The 15,497-nt window shown below is 38.9% G+C and overlaps 1 protein-coding gene across 1 annotated transcript; it reads right to left on the minus strand.

The window, feature by feature from the left end:
- Positions 1–13,156: 13,156 nt before the first annotated feature.
- LOC124301244 (piggyBac transposable element-derived protein 4-like) lies at positions 13,157–14,854 on the minus strand. The gene has a single exon (XM_046756058.1). The coding sequence runs from the start codon at positions 14,852–14,854 to the stop codon at positions 13,157–13,159; it is 1,698 nt and encodes a 565-aa protein (XP_046612014.1).
- Positions 14,855–15,497: the final 643 nt, after the last annotated feature.

A 15,497-nucleotide genomic window follows, 5' to 3' on the forward strand; every position in this document is an offset into this window, starting at 1 on the left:
GCAACATCGAATACATGGAAGAAATATCCCGTGACGCATACAGAGACCTACACTACGCACGCTCTTAACGAACTCACAGACAACTATTCACACAAATACGACTGAACTCAACGACATCTAGACCTATAGTCCTAGCCGAAGATGTAGACAACTCAGGGAATTGCAAAGGAGAACACTTTTCCGATCACTATGGAAGCTGGAACGATGTCGTAGCTTGAGGACAAATTTTTATCACATTACAAGACTATGAAGCTACAGTAAATATACAGAGAAACGAAATAATTCTTAGATCCGGCGTACGATGTGAATATTCATCAGGGAATTGCATTGACGTAGAAGGCGGTAATACGTATTGGGACATAATCCAAGCAGACAAATGTAGTTTCGAAAAATATTCAGTTCTATATCAAGGTGCAGCTCAGAAAATTAAAGATAATACGATTGGGAAATATGGTCAAGAAATTTATTCAGTAACAACAAACGATATAACTTTTGCCTTATCAGTTCGCGGAACCTATCCCTTATGCGGATGTAGATTAATTAAAACAGAACACCCTAAACTTTTCATATTAGATAAAATGACCGGAAACCTTTTTACGAAAATTAACGGCATAACAGTAAGGAATATGGATATCTTTACATACGTAAATTCTAAACTAATTTATCTTGAAAGACACGTCAGAAATCAAATCATTGCTCTATATAACGACGCCATATTGCAACAGTGCGAATTAGAAAATAAAGTACTAGACACCGCACTCTCAACAGCCCCACTAGAACCTGCAGAATTTGCATTCCATCTCATGAAACAACCAGGATATATCGCTTACATCGCAGGAGAAGTAGCACATGTAGCGAAATGCGTACCAGTGGACGTTAGAACGAGGAAAACTAACGAATGCTATCAAGAACTTCCAATTTATAGAGGCAACGAAAGTTTATTTATGCTAGCAAGAACTCACATTTTAGTAAAATCAGGAAATCAAATCGAATGTAACGTATTTTTATTACCGATGTTCAACATCAACAATGCTTGGTACGGTACCTCACCTAATTTAATACCCGCAATAGCTCCCGATGAAATGTCTACGAATACAAAGAAATCTTGGAAATACGTTACGCCAGAAAACCTCGCAACAGGCGGAATTTATTCGAACGAAGATCTAGAAAAATTACGTAAAAATATAATGTTTCTAGTAGAAAAACCAGCCGTGTTAAATACAATAGCCCGAGAAGCAACAGGTCAAATCTCAGCTGATCACGGATTATCTGTTAATTCACTTATAGATAAGGAAGCAATCAAAAGATCTTTAGAAGAAGCTTGGGGAAAAGTTTACAATTTTTTCAATACAGTCGGAACATTCAGTGCAACCTTACTAGGGGCATGGATAACATTTAGAGGTATTAAGTTTTTAATCGACACTCTAGTTCACGGCTACGCGTTACACTCAGTTTACGGATGGAGCATGTGGCTCATCGGTGCAATTTGGGATTCTGTCACAAATCTGTTACTACACTTGGGCAAAAGATCGGGAGAAGTTAAGCGAACACGAGAACAAAATTCAGACGTAGAAATGCAAACAATCGAGATTACGAGCAATACAAATATCTTAGAAAATCAAAATAACATTGATGCACTCTCTAAACAGTTATCAAAATCAGAGCTGAACAAAACCTCGAAACAAACTCTACCGACACCAAGTGGCTCAGACGGACGTCACTATATTTAAAACAAATAATAAAACCGTTACCTCGTACTTACAACAAGACCATGAAAACAGGAGTCGATCAGGAACATTAGAATCAAAATCAACATATCAGGACAGAACTGACGAACAACCTTACACATAATAATTCGCTTTCTCTCAAAACTAAGACCTGAAAATAACCTACGAACTAACTTATAGACTACCAGGAAGGAAAGTAAGTTCCAACATGAACACGAACCAAGTACGTTCAAATTAAAGGACTGTTTATTCAAAAAAAAAACTCCTTTTTCCTCTCAAAATTTTTTTTATAAATCGCAATCGTACGCCGACCACAGCCCCCTGGCCGAACGCCATGCTGGATGAAACCAGTCATCGTGGGGACTAGGTTGCCCCCACCGGCCCTCCAACATCCACCTGATTCCATAATAATCGATGTATTCATCGTCCCCGTTCCCCGGCACTTCGGCCAATCTCTCTAGGTATGCGAGGTCAGCCCGCAACGCGGCCCTCCGCAGCCGCCGCATCTTCATTCCCTCGACGCTGATGAACTAAAACAATCAAGATATACCAAACTTAAAACCACACAGTACACCAAAATATTATTCGTAGACTAAACCTAGAACACAAACACAAATTCACGTTCAAATCACGAAATCTAAGATTGGTCCAAAACAAGCGAATAATCAAGATCGAAAAAACTCGACAATAACACAAATTAAAACACCCAAAACTCACCTTCAGACCACCGACTACGACTGACACTTTCAACATCTCAATTTAAAAAAAAAAAAAAAAAAAAATTCTCTTGTCAGAACTCAAATTCAAATTTACAATAGATTCCTCAAAACAGACCCTTATATAAGCTCATAGACTAGACCCGACCAACCCCCAAGACGGAAACCGACCAATAACAAAAGTTTAACCTTTTCCTACTCTTCAAAGTGTGACTCCACCCACGAAAAGACGGAAAACACAGAAATTTATACCAGAATCGGAAGTATACAAATCTTCAGAAAATTTAATTATATACAAAATAAATCAATCAATCTTATAGAAACGAACAATCTCAGATTACAAAGATCCGAACTCATAGAATAATTCATAGAATATAACATATATAATAATAATACCAAAATATTACATAGAACTGTAATAATTCATATAATAGCTTATAAAATTAAATTTTTTTTTTATGAATAATCTTAAGTATATTCACTACATATTTCAAACATTATATAATTCATGCCTTAATCATAGAGTAATAATTGGCATTTATATCAATATTACTTACCTTAATCGTATATACTCTTTGTTTGCGCTCGGCATCGATGGCGGTAAGAGATTTTTTACCAACGAGGGTTGTAAATCCTCGTCAAACCAATCGGGAATGATTTTCGATGCACTGGCGTCCTTGAGACAATTAGGTTTGACGCAAAGATGATTCAATGTTCGAAGGGTTCAAATCAACAAATATATTTATTAAAAGGCTTGAAGTAAATTGAATACACTGTTGATCTCCGGTTGTATGAGATTCACGCGGGGTAGTGAAAAGAAGTTGTGGAACTCAGAATAAGCTGGTCTTCTCTTCGCGTTGGTCGAAACGAATCTGATCTTAAAAGTAGTTCTTAAAAATTAACTGAGTTCCGATGGCCAAAAAACCACTGGAAGTGGTAGGAGTGTCCCCTGAGTGACGGGATGAATTTTGCTTGGGAGTGGGAGCGATGGTCACTCATAGGAAAATTTTGCACCGAAAAAAAGATTGTAGTGGGTAGGTACGAAGGAATGAGAGGGAGTGAGCAAGTGAGCGAGAAACAGAAACGTACATTCCCAATGTGAGATGCACGTGCGGGCGTTTTATGATACACGTCATAAAAAACAAGGAACGAAGAGTAAGGATTAGAGGATTGGTAGGTAGGCAAAGGTGTTTACTAGTAAAAATTAGAGAAATTGTCGAGATTGCAAGACTGGCTGCCAGATGTGGCAGGCAGGCGTAAGGATTATCTTTTTTTTTTGCAAATCAGTTGAAGAAATTCGTCAATGAGGAATGGGAACTTCCAGCAGTTGAGTATTTTATGAACTTTAAAACGTGACTAAAATGTCCACGCAGAGATTTAGGATTAAAGAATGTAAAATAAAGATTAAGAATGTTGAACGTGAAAAAAGAATGCCGCTAATTTACAGAGCGGATTCAACACTACATATTTCAAACATTATATAATTCATGCCTTGATCATAGAATAATAATTGGCATTTATATCAATATTACTTACCTTAATCGTATATACTCTCAGAATAATCAAAATATCAGATATCAAGCACTACTATATCCACTCTAAGTATATTCACTTATATTTAGTTAATCAATATTCTGTTCACTATACTTCACTATTATTCAAATGATCATAATTCATTATTAATTTCATGTAAATTTAAGTGATTCACAATTTTTATGTAGTATGTTATATGATTTATCACGTTAACCCTTAGAAGTAATCGAATTATGGAAACTACACGTCGGTATAACAGCACTCGCTTACTTCGAGCGAGGACGCTCGAATCTTAACGGGGGAAGTGTCACGTGCCAGCCGGTATCCACGGCGGCGCCCTCTCTGCGCCCTACCTGACCAGCGTGCAGTTACCATAAGAGAGCCTTACGTGCTCTTACCGATAGTTGTAGATTAATACCAACACACATAGTTACCATCATAACGTCCAAATTCTTATATCGATAGTTCTCATACGCTAGATTAACCGTTATTTCATCAGTCAAATTCATAACATACATGGTATATATGTCACGTGCGGAGCGGTCTCGCACGCGACGACTTCACCCTCTTTGTTCTTAACGAGGTTTATATTTAATTTTTACGTGGATTAGGAGGCGAACGTCCTCTACAGGGCGTTCCGTGGGAAATGGTTTGAAGGATTTCAATTATTTTGTACCAATATTTCGAAAGAAGCAAGTAGAAATGTTTAATGAAATAACTAAAAGCAGCAAGGTTATAGACAAGGAAGCTTACACTACGTTCTTATGCTACTCACGTTCTCGCTCTTTCACACTCTCTCTCGCGGCTTCTGCTTCGGCCTCGAAGGTGCCGAAGTTTACACCTTCACTCACTCACTTACGTGCTACACTGCTTGATTAACCCTTCAGGACATGGGTTATGAGATTTTCTCTCATGCTCAACGTAGATCTCAAATATCTTTTAAAATTCAAATGGAAAGACTACTTGAAAATTTTTGTATCTTCCTACAATTTAGTTTTCTAGATACACATTCACTAAAAACTGTTTTTTTTTAAATCAAAATTGGGAAAAAAAATAATTTTTTGGAGAACATGAGATTTTTTTGTCATGGCCAGAGTATTAAAGGGTGAGAGATTTTAGCTTTCGTTTCTTTTCGGCCTAGTTCGGGTCGTTCCGTAGTATGCGTCCGCCATACTTGTTTACATGATACATATACCTAAAGAATAATTGTGCAATGTTGTGCTGTGTTATCTCCTTTTAAAAATGTAAAATTTATAATTTAATTGTTGATATTCATTAAATGAATATTATTAAAAGGTGTTAAATAAACGTAAGTCAATATTTTTGTTTTATATATAACCCTGACAAATACATTTTATGAGTACTTAGATCTAAGTTATTTTGCATTGTGAATATTTAATTGATATTACTATAATAATAAATTTGAGCAATTATTTTACCTTAAAAAACATTGAAAATTATAAATAAATGATATTTTCTTAAGAAAGCTGTATTTAAAATATACTGAGCGCATGCGCAGAAGCCATGAGATTTTTTCTCATGGCCAGAGTAAATAATGGCAGTCAAAACACCCATGTCCTGAAGGGTTAAGTTCGTGGCTTTGCGTATTGTGCTTAATTCTAACTTCACAGACTGATGCCGCGACGCGAGATGCTTGGACGACCGCGTGTAGATTTAAAGGAATGCTCTCTCTAATCGTCGGAGACCCAAGACTTATAACTCTATTCTCGACAGCTCTGAAGGAGCCTGTTTCCGTTGACGTTGGTTTGATCCTGTCTCTAACGGGACTGTCTTCGCTCGCTCGTCCGACACCCCTTGGAACGTCGGGCGGCGAGCGAGTTTTTCGCTGACTTTGCAATTTCGAACAAAGGCTCGCCTCGCAACGGTCATCCTCGAAGCGCGTGATTTCGCGCTCGCCTCATCTCGGTGTTGATTACACCCGGGATCTGGCGGGCGCGAAGACGCTGACGTTGCTGGCTGTCTGATTATAATAAAACTGAACTGATTATAATAAAATATTTTATATGGACTAACTAAAACTATGCTTCCCTGTCTCTAAAGATAATAATAATGAAAAATGATAATTGTTATGATCGGTAATATATTACAGTTTTGGGTAAATGTGCGGCGCTCGTGACATATATATTTTTTCCCATTTAACCGTTATACCTTCCTTCAACATTAGCTTTCACATAAAACCTTTGATTTACGATCTCAACCGTAATAACCCAAAGTAATAAAAACCTGCAACAGTTAAGATAACCGAAAAGACTAAAACACCGGAAACGTGGGAAGAGAAATCACGGATAGCTCACAGAGAAAGAAACTCTTACTCTCAGAATTTAGGATAGCGCCCTCATTTTTACGATGATAAGACCAATTAGTGCTTCGCCGCTTGCTTCTCTAAACCAACCACCTCGCGCTAATCCACCACCGAGATCTCATGCACGAACCAGAAACCTTACCACCAATTATTCCATCATCCTTAACCAATCATCCGAGACCCCCGAGAAACCGCGACTCCTTTTGAACTCCTCCTACTTTTCCTCTAATCCAACCTTTCCAGAAAACAGAATAGAGGAGAAGAACTTCAGACATCATAGAGAACAGATCAGAACTCTACCGAAATCCTAGAATCAAATCACATTATAATTAATTCAGAACCTCCGAGACTTATTAACAGTTTGTCACTGCTGTTACGGGCTAGATTGCGTAGGCTCCGATGAGCGGTAATCGGAGCTTACTCCACGCCCAGCCAAGGTGTTATTTGGCTATTGTAGGGTCCGTTCACGTCGACTATGCACTCGCGTGCTACTACTCCCAATGCAGGAAGTGAATGGAATAGAAAGGGATCGGTATTAAAGGAAGGTAAACGATTTAAAGTATATGGTTGTTTATTAGTGGTCAATGCAACGGAGTCGGTCAAGGGAAAAAGGTATGGTCTTGGTTTAGAGGGATAGGTGTCTTGCTTGAGCGCTGGGATGGATCTGCCTGGTTTTGCCGGATGTAGCAGGCAAGCTAGCCGCGAGTTACAGGAGAACCTGCTGACTCGCGAACGATAAGGGTAGACTACAGAGCGTAAGGTAACTAAGAGCGTGGGAAAGGAATGTGAAGTCTGGAGGACGTAACACTGCGATAGCGATTAACACGAATCTGTACCACAATTGTAAACCTACCATTGAGAACTAGAAGGAGATTGTTAATAAATGTGTAATTAACCCAAGTGTTGTCATAAATAATTATTTCAATCACGCATAGTGATGGTTGGCACGAGCCTTACCTAACAAACTCTCAGAATTGTAGGTGAGTTGAACGAGAAGATCTGAGGAGCTGATCAGCGGATTCCCGAGATTTACCATATACCAACTACGTAAGTCAGGAGAACAATTTAAATCACGCAGCGAATCAGAATCGACTCAAAACGTTCCTCTCGGAACGTAACAGTACGTTGCATGCGACTCAACAACATGAAAAGCCGAAGAGAAAACCAAGTCGGTAAGATACCGGTGCTTCGTAATTATTTGACAGTAAGATGCAGTTGAGGTCCTCAACAATAATGAGATTTTTATAAGCATACGCAAACTAATTAAATATAGCAGAAAATTCTTGTAGACGAAAGCCTTCAGGTCGTCCATAGATAGAAGCGAATAAAAGAAAATCTGACCGGTCTTGATTAAACATCGACGATTTAGAACTCAGGAGAGTTCGTGAACTCACTGGAAGTCGAATCGGGACCAGAGAGAGAGAAAGAAGGGGCATAATGCTTTTCATAACGTCACGAAAATCGACAAATAGAAACGATGTAAATACGGGGGTTCCCCGACCGCACACGTTTTTATGTGAATATATTATGTGTAGGGCGTCCCATAGGTTTTGACGATTTTTTCCAAGCATCCCCACCAAATCAATTTCAAGTAATTAAAAAATAATTGCCTAATTTTTTCGGATTTATATCTCAACTGCAACCCGTCCGGCGTGCCGAGAACAGCGTGGATTTCCATGTTTAAAATACACGTAATTTGGACACGCTTGCAGTATACAGAGTGTCCCTAAATTGCCTCCCACGGACTAGCCAGCATGATACCTCGTTAAAATCCAACCGAGAATTTCTTTTCCGGAAGCTCGTCCGACGCATAGTATTTGAATTATAAGCGATAGCGTTAGGCCAATCAGAGTGCACCATTTCATCTAGATTTGCCGCCACGGAAATTGCTGTTTTGTTCGTCTGGATGAATTATTATTATTTGTTTACGAATTAAATATCGGCACCTCCCCTCTCTCCCTGTTGTACCCCTTCTCGGGCGCTGACCTCGGTATTGTTGCCGCGGCACACGCTGCCGACCGCACATCCATGGGCCCACACTTGTGTGTGTAAACAGAAGCGCATCCTCAGCTTGATAATGCTACGAAACACACATCTACGAATAAAAATCAAAATAAATCACAAAATGAATCGGAAAATTTAAGATTCCATGTTACAAAATACTCCGAATCATCGTACCGTGATAACGGAGGCACGTGAATATCACTGTCAACGAATTGACGCGCTCGTCACATCTTCCATAATCAATCACCCAATCAAGCTGGCTCAAAATCGTCAAAATGATGCTTCCTGTTTATTTTTAGGATACTTGCAAGAAAAATTTTTCACTAGTTTTGAATCAATCTGCACATCCGATTTTTCATTTGATTTAACATAATTCTGTTAATTTAGATTAATTCAACTAAATTCAACTTTATTCAAGTGAATTCTTTCAATTCAATTAATTCAGTACTTTTACCATCAATTCTCGATAATACAATTTGATTCTAGTGAATATCTGAATAATTTCAATTAATTCCTTTTTGTTTCTTCTGTTAGTTCAAATTAATTCATTCAATTCGGTTGAATTAGTTTTTTTCTCAAGAATTCTCGATAACTCACGCCAATTTACGTCAATACCTAGATGAAACTAAATTGAATAATTCAATTCAACTTAATTTCTTCATTTCGGAATATTTTTGGTCTCGTCAACCTAATTTTTCCTTATCCCTCACGCTAGTTCAAGTTTATTTTAAGTTTCCCATAATATCACTATTATTGCGATACATTCCGTACTACGATATGCAGTTACTATTAATATTCTTATCATTGTGGTTACTATGATTACTATGATTACTATGATAGAGACATGGGGAGACCCGAGATATTTCGCGTCTCTGAAAATTTTGAAAAAAGAGCTCGTGAATAAACGGGCACAATTATTGCACGCTGAAAAGATCATTCCGGCACAAATTGAAATTAGTTGAATTTAATTCTCTGTTAATCCCGATCAGTTCCAGAAATCGACTACTAAGTCTCCGTTAATTCCGTTAATTTTCATTAATTCAGTTGATTCTCTATTGGTTCAGGTGATTCCCATGAATTCAAGTAATACTCATGGATTCAAGTAATTCTCATCAATTCAAGTGAACTATCAATTAATTCATGGACTATGGACACGTTAATCCGACAAGTTACTTCTCCCTCCGTATAAGTCTACGTCTGGTCGTTCGCGTAGTCACTAACAGGTAGGATAATTCTTGCACAGAGATGGAACGAGTTATTTTGAATACGCTCAAGCGGCTTGAAGTTGTTGAATATTTGCTTGTCTGTTGTCATTATTGTATTATCGTACCGTTAAAGGAATCTTCTTTCTACGCTGATTGTTAGGGATGTACCGTACGTGTAACGCATGCTTGATTGCATTAAGGTCCGAATTTCGAATTCCGAATTCCAAATTCGCTTCCGAAGGTTCGTTGAAGTAAATTATAATTCCAATAACAATGAAATAATAATATAATCAATGTAGAATTTTGAATGTATAAGGGGTAAAAATAACTACGAAACGTTCCAATAAAGTTATGTCTATGGTCAACGTTGAAGTATTCGCCTTTATTCGTATTTTTCGCCAGAATATCCCGGTTTTGATGCAAGAATATCAATAAATTAATCATTTTCCGATAATAAGTTATTACCGGAGTGGTCGGTTAATGATTATTCAGAGCTGATTCATTGGATTTGGATGGTGAAATTTATCGAGCACCAACTGATCGAGCGAGCTTTAATTTCTCACCAGATTAACCGGCGAAATCGCTTATCCATATTAACCAGCCAAATCCGTTCATCAAATCAACCGGCTCAGTCGGTTAACGGGTTGAACCGAGAGCTCATTAACCAGGTCCACTAATTTAACCGGTTAAACCGACCAAATTGTACAACAATGATCTCGATAATTTCAACATGTGTTGCTACTCGGGATCCGCATTACTAAAAAATCGAATATGTAGATTAATTTAAAACTAGTGAAAAATTTTTCTTGCAAGTATCCTAAAAATAAACAGGAAGCATCATTTTGACGATTTTGAGCCAGCTTGATTGGGTGAGTGATTATGGAAGATGTGACGAGCGCGTCAATTCGTTGACAGTGATATTCACGTGTCTCCGTTATCACGGTACGATGATTCGGAGTATTTTATAACATGGAATCTTAAACTTTCCGATTCATTTTGTGATTTATTTTGATTTTTATTCGTAGATGTGTGTTTCGTAGCATTATCAAGCTGAGGATGCGCTTCTGTTTACACACACAAGTGTGCGCCCATGGATGTGCGGCCGGCAGCGTGTGCCGCGGCAACAATACCGAGGTCAGCGCCCGAGAAGGGGTACAACAGCGAGAGAGGGGAGGTGCCGATATTTAATTCGTAAACGAGTGTTATATTGTAACAGTAATTGTGTTCAAAAAAATTTGTAACTGCGAGGTTTTACTGGTTACTTCGAAGATTACTGTTACCATCCGAGAAAAAATTCACATCACATACCATACAATCTCGACGAATTTACACTTCCTCTAAATGCAATAACAGTCAGATTTCGAGGGTGAGCAAATCGTCACGATTGCATCGTATGATGACATAAACTTTTTCTTAGATAGTTGCGCTAATGACCACTATAACCTTACAGTTACAAAATTTTTTGTACATCAGTACCTTTATAATAAGAAATATACTGAGAACAAGTCCGAAACATGTGTAGCTTAAAGGGGAAATCCACCCTGTTGACAGCACGAGTTAGAGTTGAGACAAGAATCTGACAAAATTACGCAATTGTTTTTTAATGATTTGAAATTGATATACGGGGGGTACCTAAGAAAAGTCGTCCACACCTTAAATATAAACACAATATAGCAAGAGACCCTTCCAGATAAACATCAGCCTCGAGCTGTAACCCGAGAAGAGAAAGAGAGACACAAAGCTATACATATTTACGTTTCTGGCCTGAGCTATGTTTGATTATATCGGAACTATCGAGAGAATGGTCGAAGCGACTCGGCATTTACTCCGGAACACCGCACGTCTTGGGGTCAGAAATTCGCTGCCGCTATCTTGACGCCGCGCGCCGTACCGCGGGCACTGTCCAAGTACCGCACGCGCCCGCTAGGGGCGCGCGTCTCTCGCAACTCCAGTGGCGCCGGCCAGGTATATATTCCACTGCATCGGACTGTCGACCGCCCTAGTGTCGTGTTTTCGACAAGTGTGTCGGCGGCGGGATAACTTTGGAACGAGACTTAACGTCTTTTCCAGTCATACGCTTTGCCTGAGATTGTCGTAGTTGATGCTTTCTGCCAAGCTGTTCGAGGCTGAAGTTTTCCAATTTTCCTTTGTAGTTTGGAAATTTGCTACGAATCTCTTCTGTGTTGTTATGTGTCGCGGGTTTTTGAGACAACTTTGGAGTTTTCTTTTTCCCTTTAAAGTCGGGGTTAAAATTCTCCGGTTTCCCTCTATACCCTGGTACAAGCTTTCTGATCTCATCGACGCTATAAGTTTTGACACTTGTAGACATTTTGATAAAATCCAAGCGTTGTTTATTTAGGTTTGGTTTTCGCTTCAGCGACCAGTTCCTAATCTAGTCATGACAGAAGGTCATTCCGCGCACCGGTCTGCGGGCAATTATGGTCTTTTGAATATCGTAGAGAAATGAGTATCGATCTTGCGTGTTTTGATGGTCGTCACTAGTCGTCAAAGAGATTTTGACGTACAGTTACTTCAGTGTAAGCACAACCAGTCACTCTGAATCATAGGTGCAAAGGCTGCGCCATGACGGTAATTGATAAATACCAGAAGACCCCGTGGGTTTCGTATTGCATAACAGTACACGATAGTACAAGTGACTGTACCGAGAAGCTAAACGGCAGAAGCCGTGTAGATCCCCTTTGGCCACGTACGACGCGGATACCAGTCGTTACTTAAATTTAAACTGAAATGAATATTTTAAACTCCTCTGATGTGAAGTTCGAAAATCCGTACACACCGCGCCCAAGCGCAGCACTTCCGAAATACACCACCGCACAGTGGTCAAAAGCCCGAATTCCTGGTCAAAACTAATAACTCAAATATTTCTCTGTGAAAATTGCTAGTATTACTATACCTATAGTTTTTTGGCTTGCTGGTTTCGGAAATGAATGCAAAAATGCTAAATTCAAAATGGCGGATATCTTTTACAAAAAATGGTACGAATTTTTAGAAATTCATAGTACGAATGTTTTCTGGGTCGCTGATTCCGAAAAAAAAAACAAAAATGCAAAATTCAAAATGGCGGACGTTAACCCTTTTAGTGCCGGGCGAAATGGAGGTGCCTATGCGAGAAAAACCGGCCGAATTTCACGGTTTTACAAGGGTTCGGGAAAATGCTTATAAAAACCAAACGAGAAACGATATTTACATGATTCAAAAAGCTGCGTATTATAGATGAAATACAGAACGAAACAATGACACTAGTTTTTTTGTACTCATTTGAGAATTATAGAAAAAACAAAGGTATATATGTTTATAAATGAAGTAAAAGTTGAGTTCTCTCGTACAAAACGTGTTTGCACATACAAACAGCCATCTTTTCACCACAATTTTATATGGGTCAATTATAATGAAGCATATACTTTGTATTTCCAATATATTTTGTAACAAGATAAACAATATTACATAACAAAAATAAAACATAACTTGAAGGTACACGGTAGGCGCCAGGCGGATTATCTCTTTCGAAATATGTAATTGTTATCGGTAATATAACATTGCTGAAACAAAATTATGTTGTCATAAATATTTATATATATATTGCAAATGTGTAAAATTTTGTTATTGCAACTCACACAAATAATTTATTTAGCATTCGTGGCTACTAATGCACACTCCATGCAATCCTTTGTTGCACTTATTGCAAACTGTGCGTGATTTTCTCTTTGGGCCACCATCCTTTCTGCTGCACACCACGCAAACCCTTTCCAGTTTTTCAGGCAGTTTCCGTACACCTATGCGGGGCACATTTGTTGAAGTTTCCGCTAATGGTGTGTCGTGTGCTATCCTCTTTAGTGCCAACCATTCAGTGGTTATCGACTGGATAACATCAGTAATGAATTCCAGTCTTGTTTTGGTTTTGCCGTCTGTATTGTGCCGATATAATATGTAGGCATTCAACACCATTCGGGAGAAAATGGAGAAAACTACTTTTTTCCAATATTTGATGGCTCTTCTTTCATCTAAGTATGAATATAGCATCATGTCTGACGTGTCTACGCCTCCCATGTGTTTGTTATATTCAGCTACGATTGCTGGTTTTTCGACCTGTATTTGTGCATTCCTTTTCCTGATTGTAGTCGTTTTGTTCTGAGCCTTCTCAAATGTGGACATCAGTAAAACATTTTTCTTCTGCGACTTTTTTTCCCGGTACGCTAATAGTAAGACTTCATTATTTCGGGCGTACTTAGATGCGCCCTCTTGCAATTTAGTCTTCATAAATGATGGAATATATTTCCTGTTGCTGCGGATTGTGCCAGTCAGATATGTCCCTTTTTCAAACAGTGCTCTTGCTAAGGGAATGCTTGTAAAAAAGTTGTCTGCTACCACGTGATAGCCTTTCATAAAATAACTGCCCATATTCAATAATTTATGAATCACGACGTGGCCAAGACCATTCTTCTTTATTTCTTCTTTATCGGTTTGATCCCTAGCTCCTCTATAGCAGAAGAACGATAAGCAGTAATGGGTAACTGCATCAGTCAACATCCAAAACTTGATACCCCACCTGTGATGCTTTTTATTTGGCAGATATTGAATCAACGACGTTCTACACTTCGAGCCGACTAATGATTCGTCAATACTCAGATGTTGGTTAGGCGAATAATGAAATTTGAACTTATTGTTTGCATGGATAACGACTGGTTGAAATTTCGCTGTAGGGTCATATTCTGGATTATCACGTGCTGGTAATTTTTCATTGTCTACTACGTGGAAAAACCTACAAACTAATTGAAATCTGTTGCGACTGAACATTTGGCCAAACCATGGGATTTGTCTGTGGTTTGTTGACCAATAACTGAAAAGTGTCGGTCTACGTGTTATACCCATTTCCAAGAGCACAGCAATAAAAGCCCTTACTTCTGAAACTGTGGTTGCCTTCCACTCTGTTGTTCTGGATCCTGAGGGAACATTGATTCTATTGAGGAACTGCCTGGCATATCGATTCGTCTCATTTCTCAATAAGCTCAAAAATTCTTCCGTAAAAAAAAGATCAAAATACGCTCTCGGCATGGAATTTCTTGCTGGCATATGTTTAGGCCCAGCAATCTCCATAAATTGTGGGCGAGGATTATATTCGCTGTCGTTGGCCACGGTAACTTCACGGAAATCTCTCAGCTCTTCCTCGGTATCGTTTCCCTCTAATTCTGATTCGCTATCATCGCTCGCTTCACTATCACTGTAGATCTTACGTGGATGCCGACTTCTTGGTGCCACGATTTCTTCCTCGTCACTATGTGCTAGATTCAACTGGTCAACCATTCGGACTATTTCCGCGTCATCCATGACGGGTTTTTTTATAAAACGGTTGATGGTAAAATTTTCCTCAAAAGCAACAATGTTTGACACAAGCGAAAAACAACGGTAATAACACAAAACACGCTTTCAAACTGTAAATGGGACGAAATATACTGTTCACATCAACGATCGTGGAGAAACTAACTGATCCTACGTTTCGCTGCGGGAATGCGATGCTATTTTGTTATACAAAACACTGTCGACAAGTACCGATGAGGGTCCAAATCCACAGCGATTTACGCCGCAGATCGAATATCACCTGAGTGGCGACCATCGGTATTTATGTTAGACTTCGGTACCTCCAAGCGATAGAAAAAGGTCTTCGTCCACAAAGAGTTAAAACGAAAAACTATTTTTCTTAATTCTCTCATAGTGAAATTAGATCATTTATAACGTATTACAAATTTATTTTGAGATAGAGTTCTTCCGCAATGCGAATAGTAAAGCGCTACGAGGCGCGGGCCGATATATCGGCTCTGGCACTTCTCGCGAGTGTAGCAGGAGCCGATATATCGGCTCCCGGCACTCAAAGGGTTAAATGCTGGATGTTGTTCGCGAAAAATGATACCAATTCGCTGAAATTCATACTAGTAATGTTTTTGGGGTCGCCGATTCCGAAAACGAATGTAAA

The sequence above is a fragment of the Neodiprion virginianus genome, chromosome 3 (genome assembly GCF_021901495.1).
Source record: "Neodiprion virginianus isolate iyNeoVirg1 chromosome 3, iyNeoVirg1.1, whole genome shotgun sequence".
Lineage (NCBI taxonomy): Eukaryota > Metazoa > Arthropoda > Insecta > Hymenoptera > Diprionidae > Neodiprion > Neodiprion virginianus.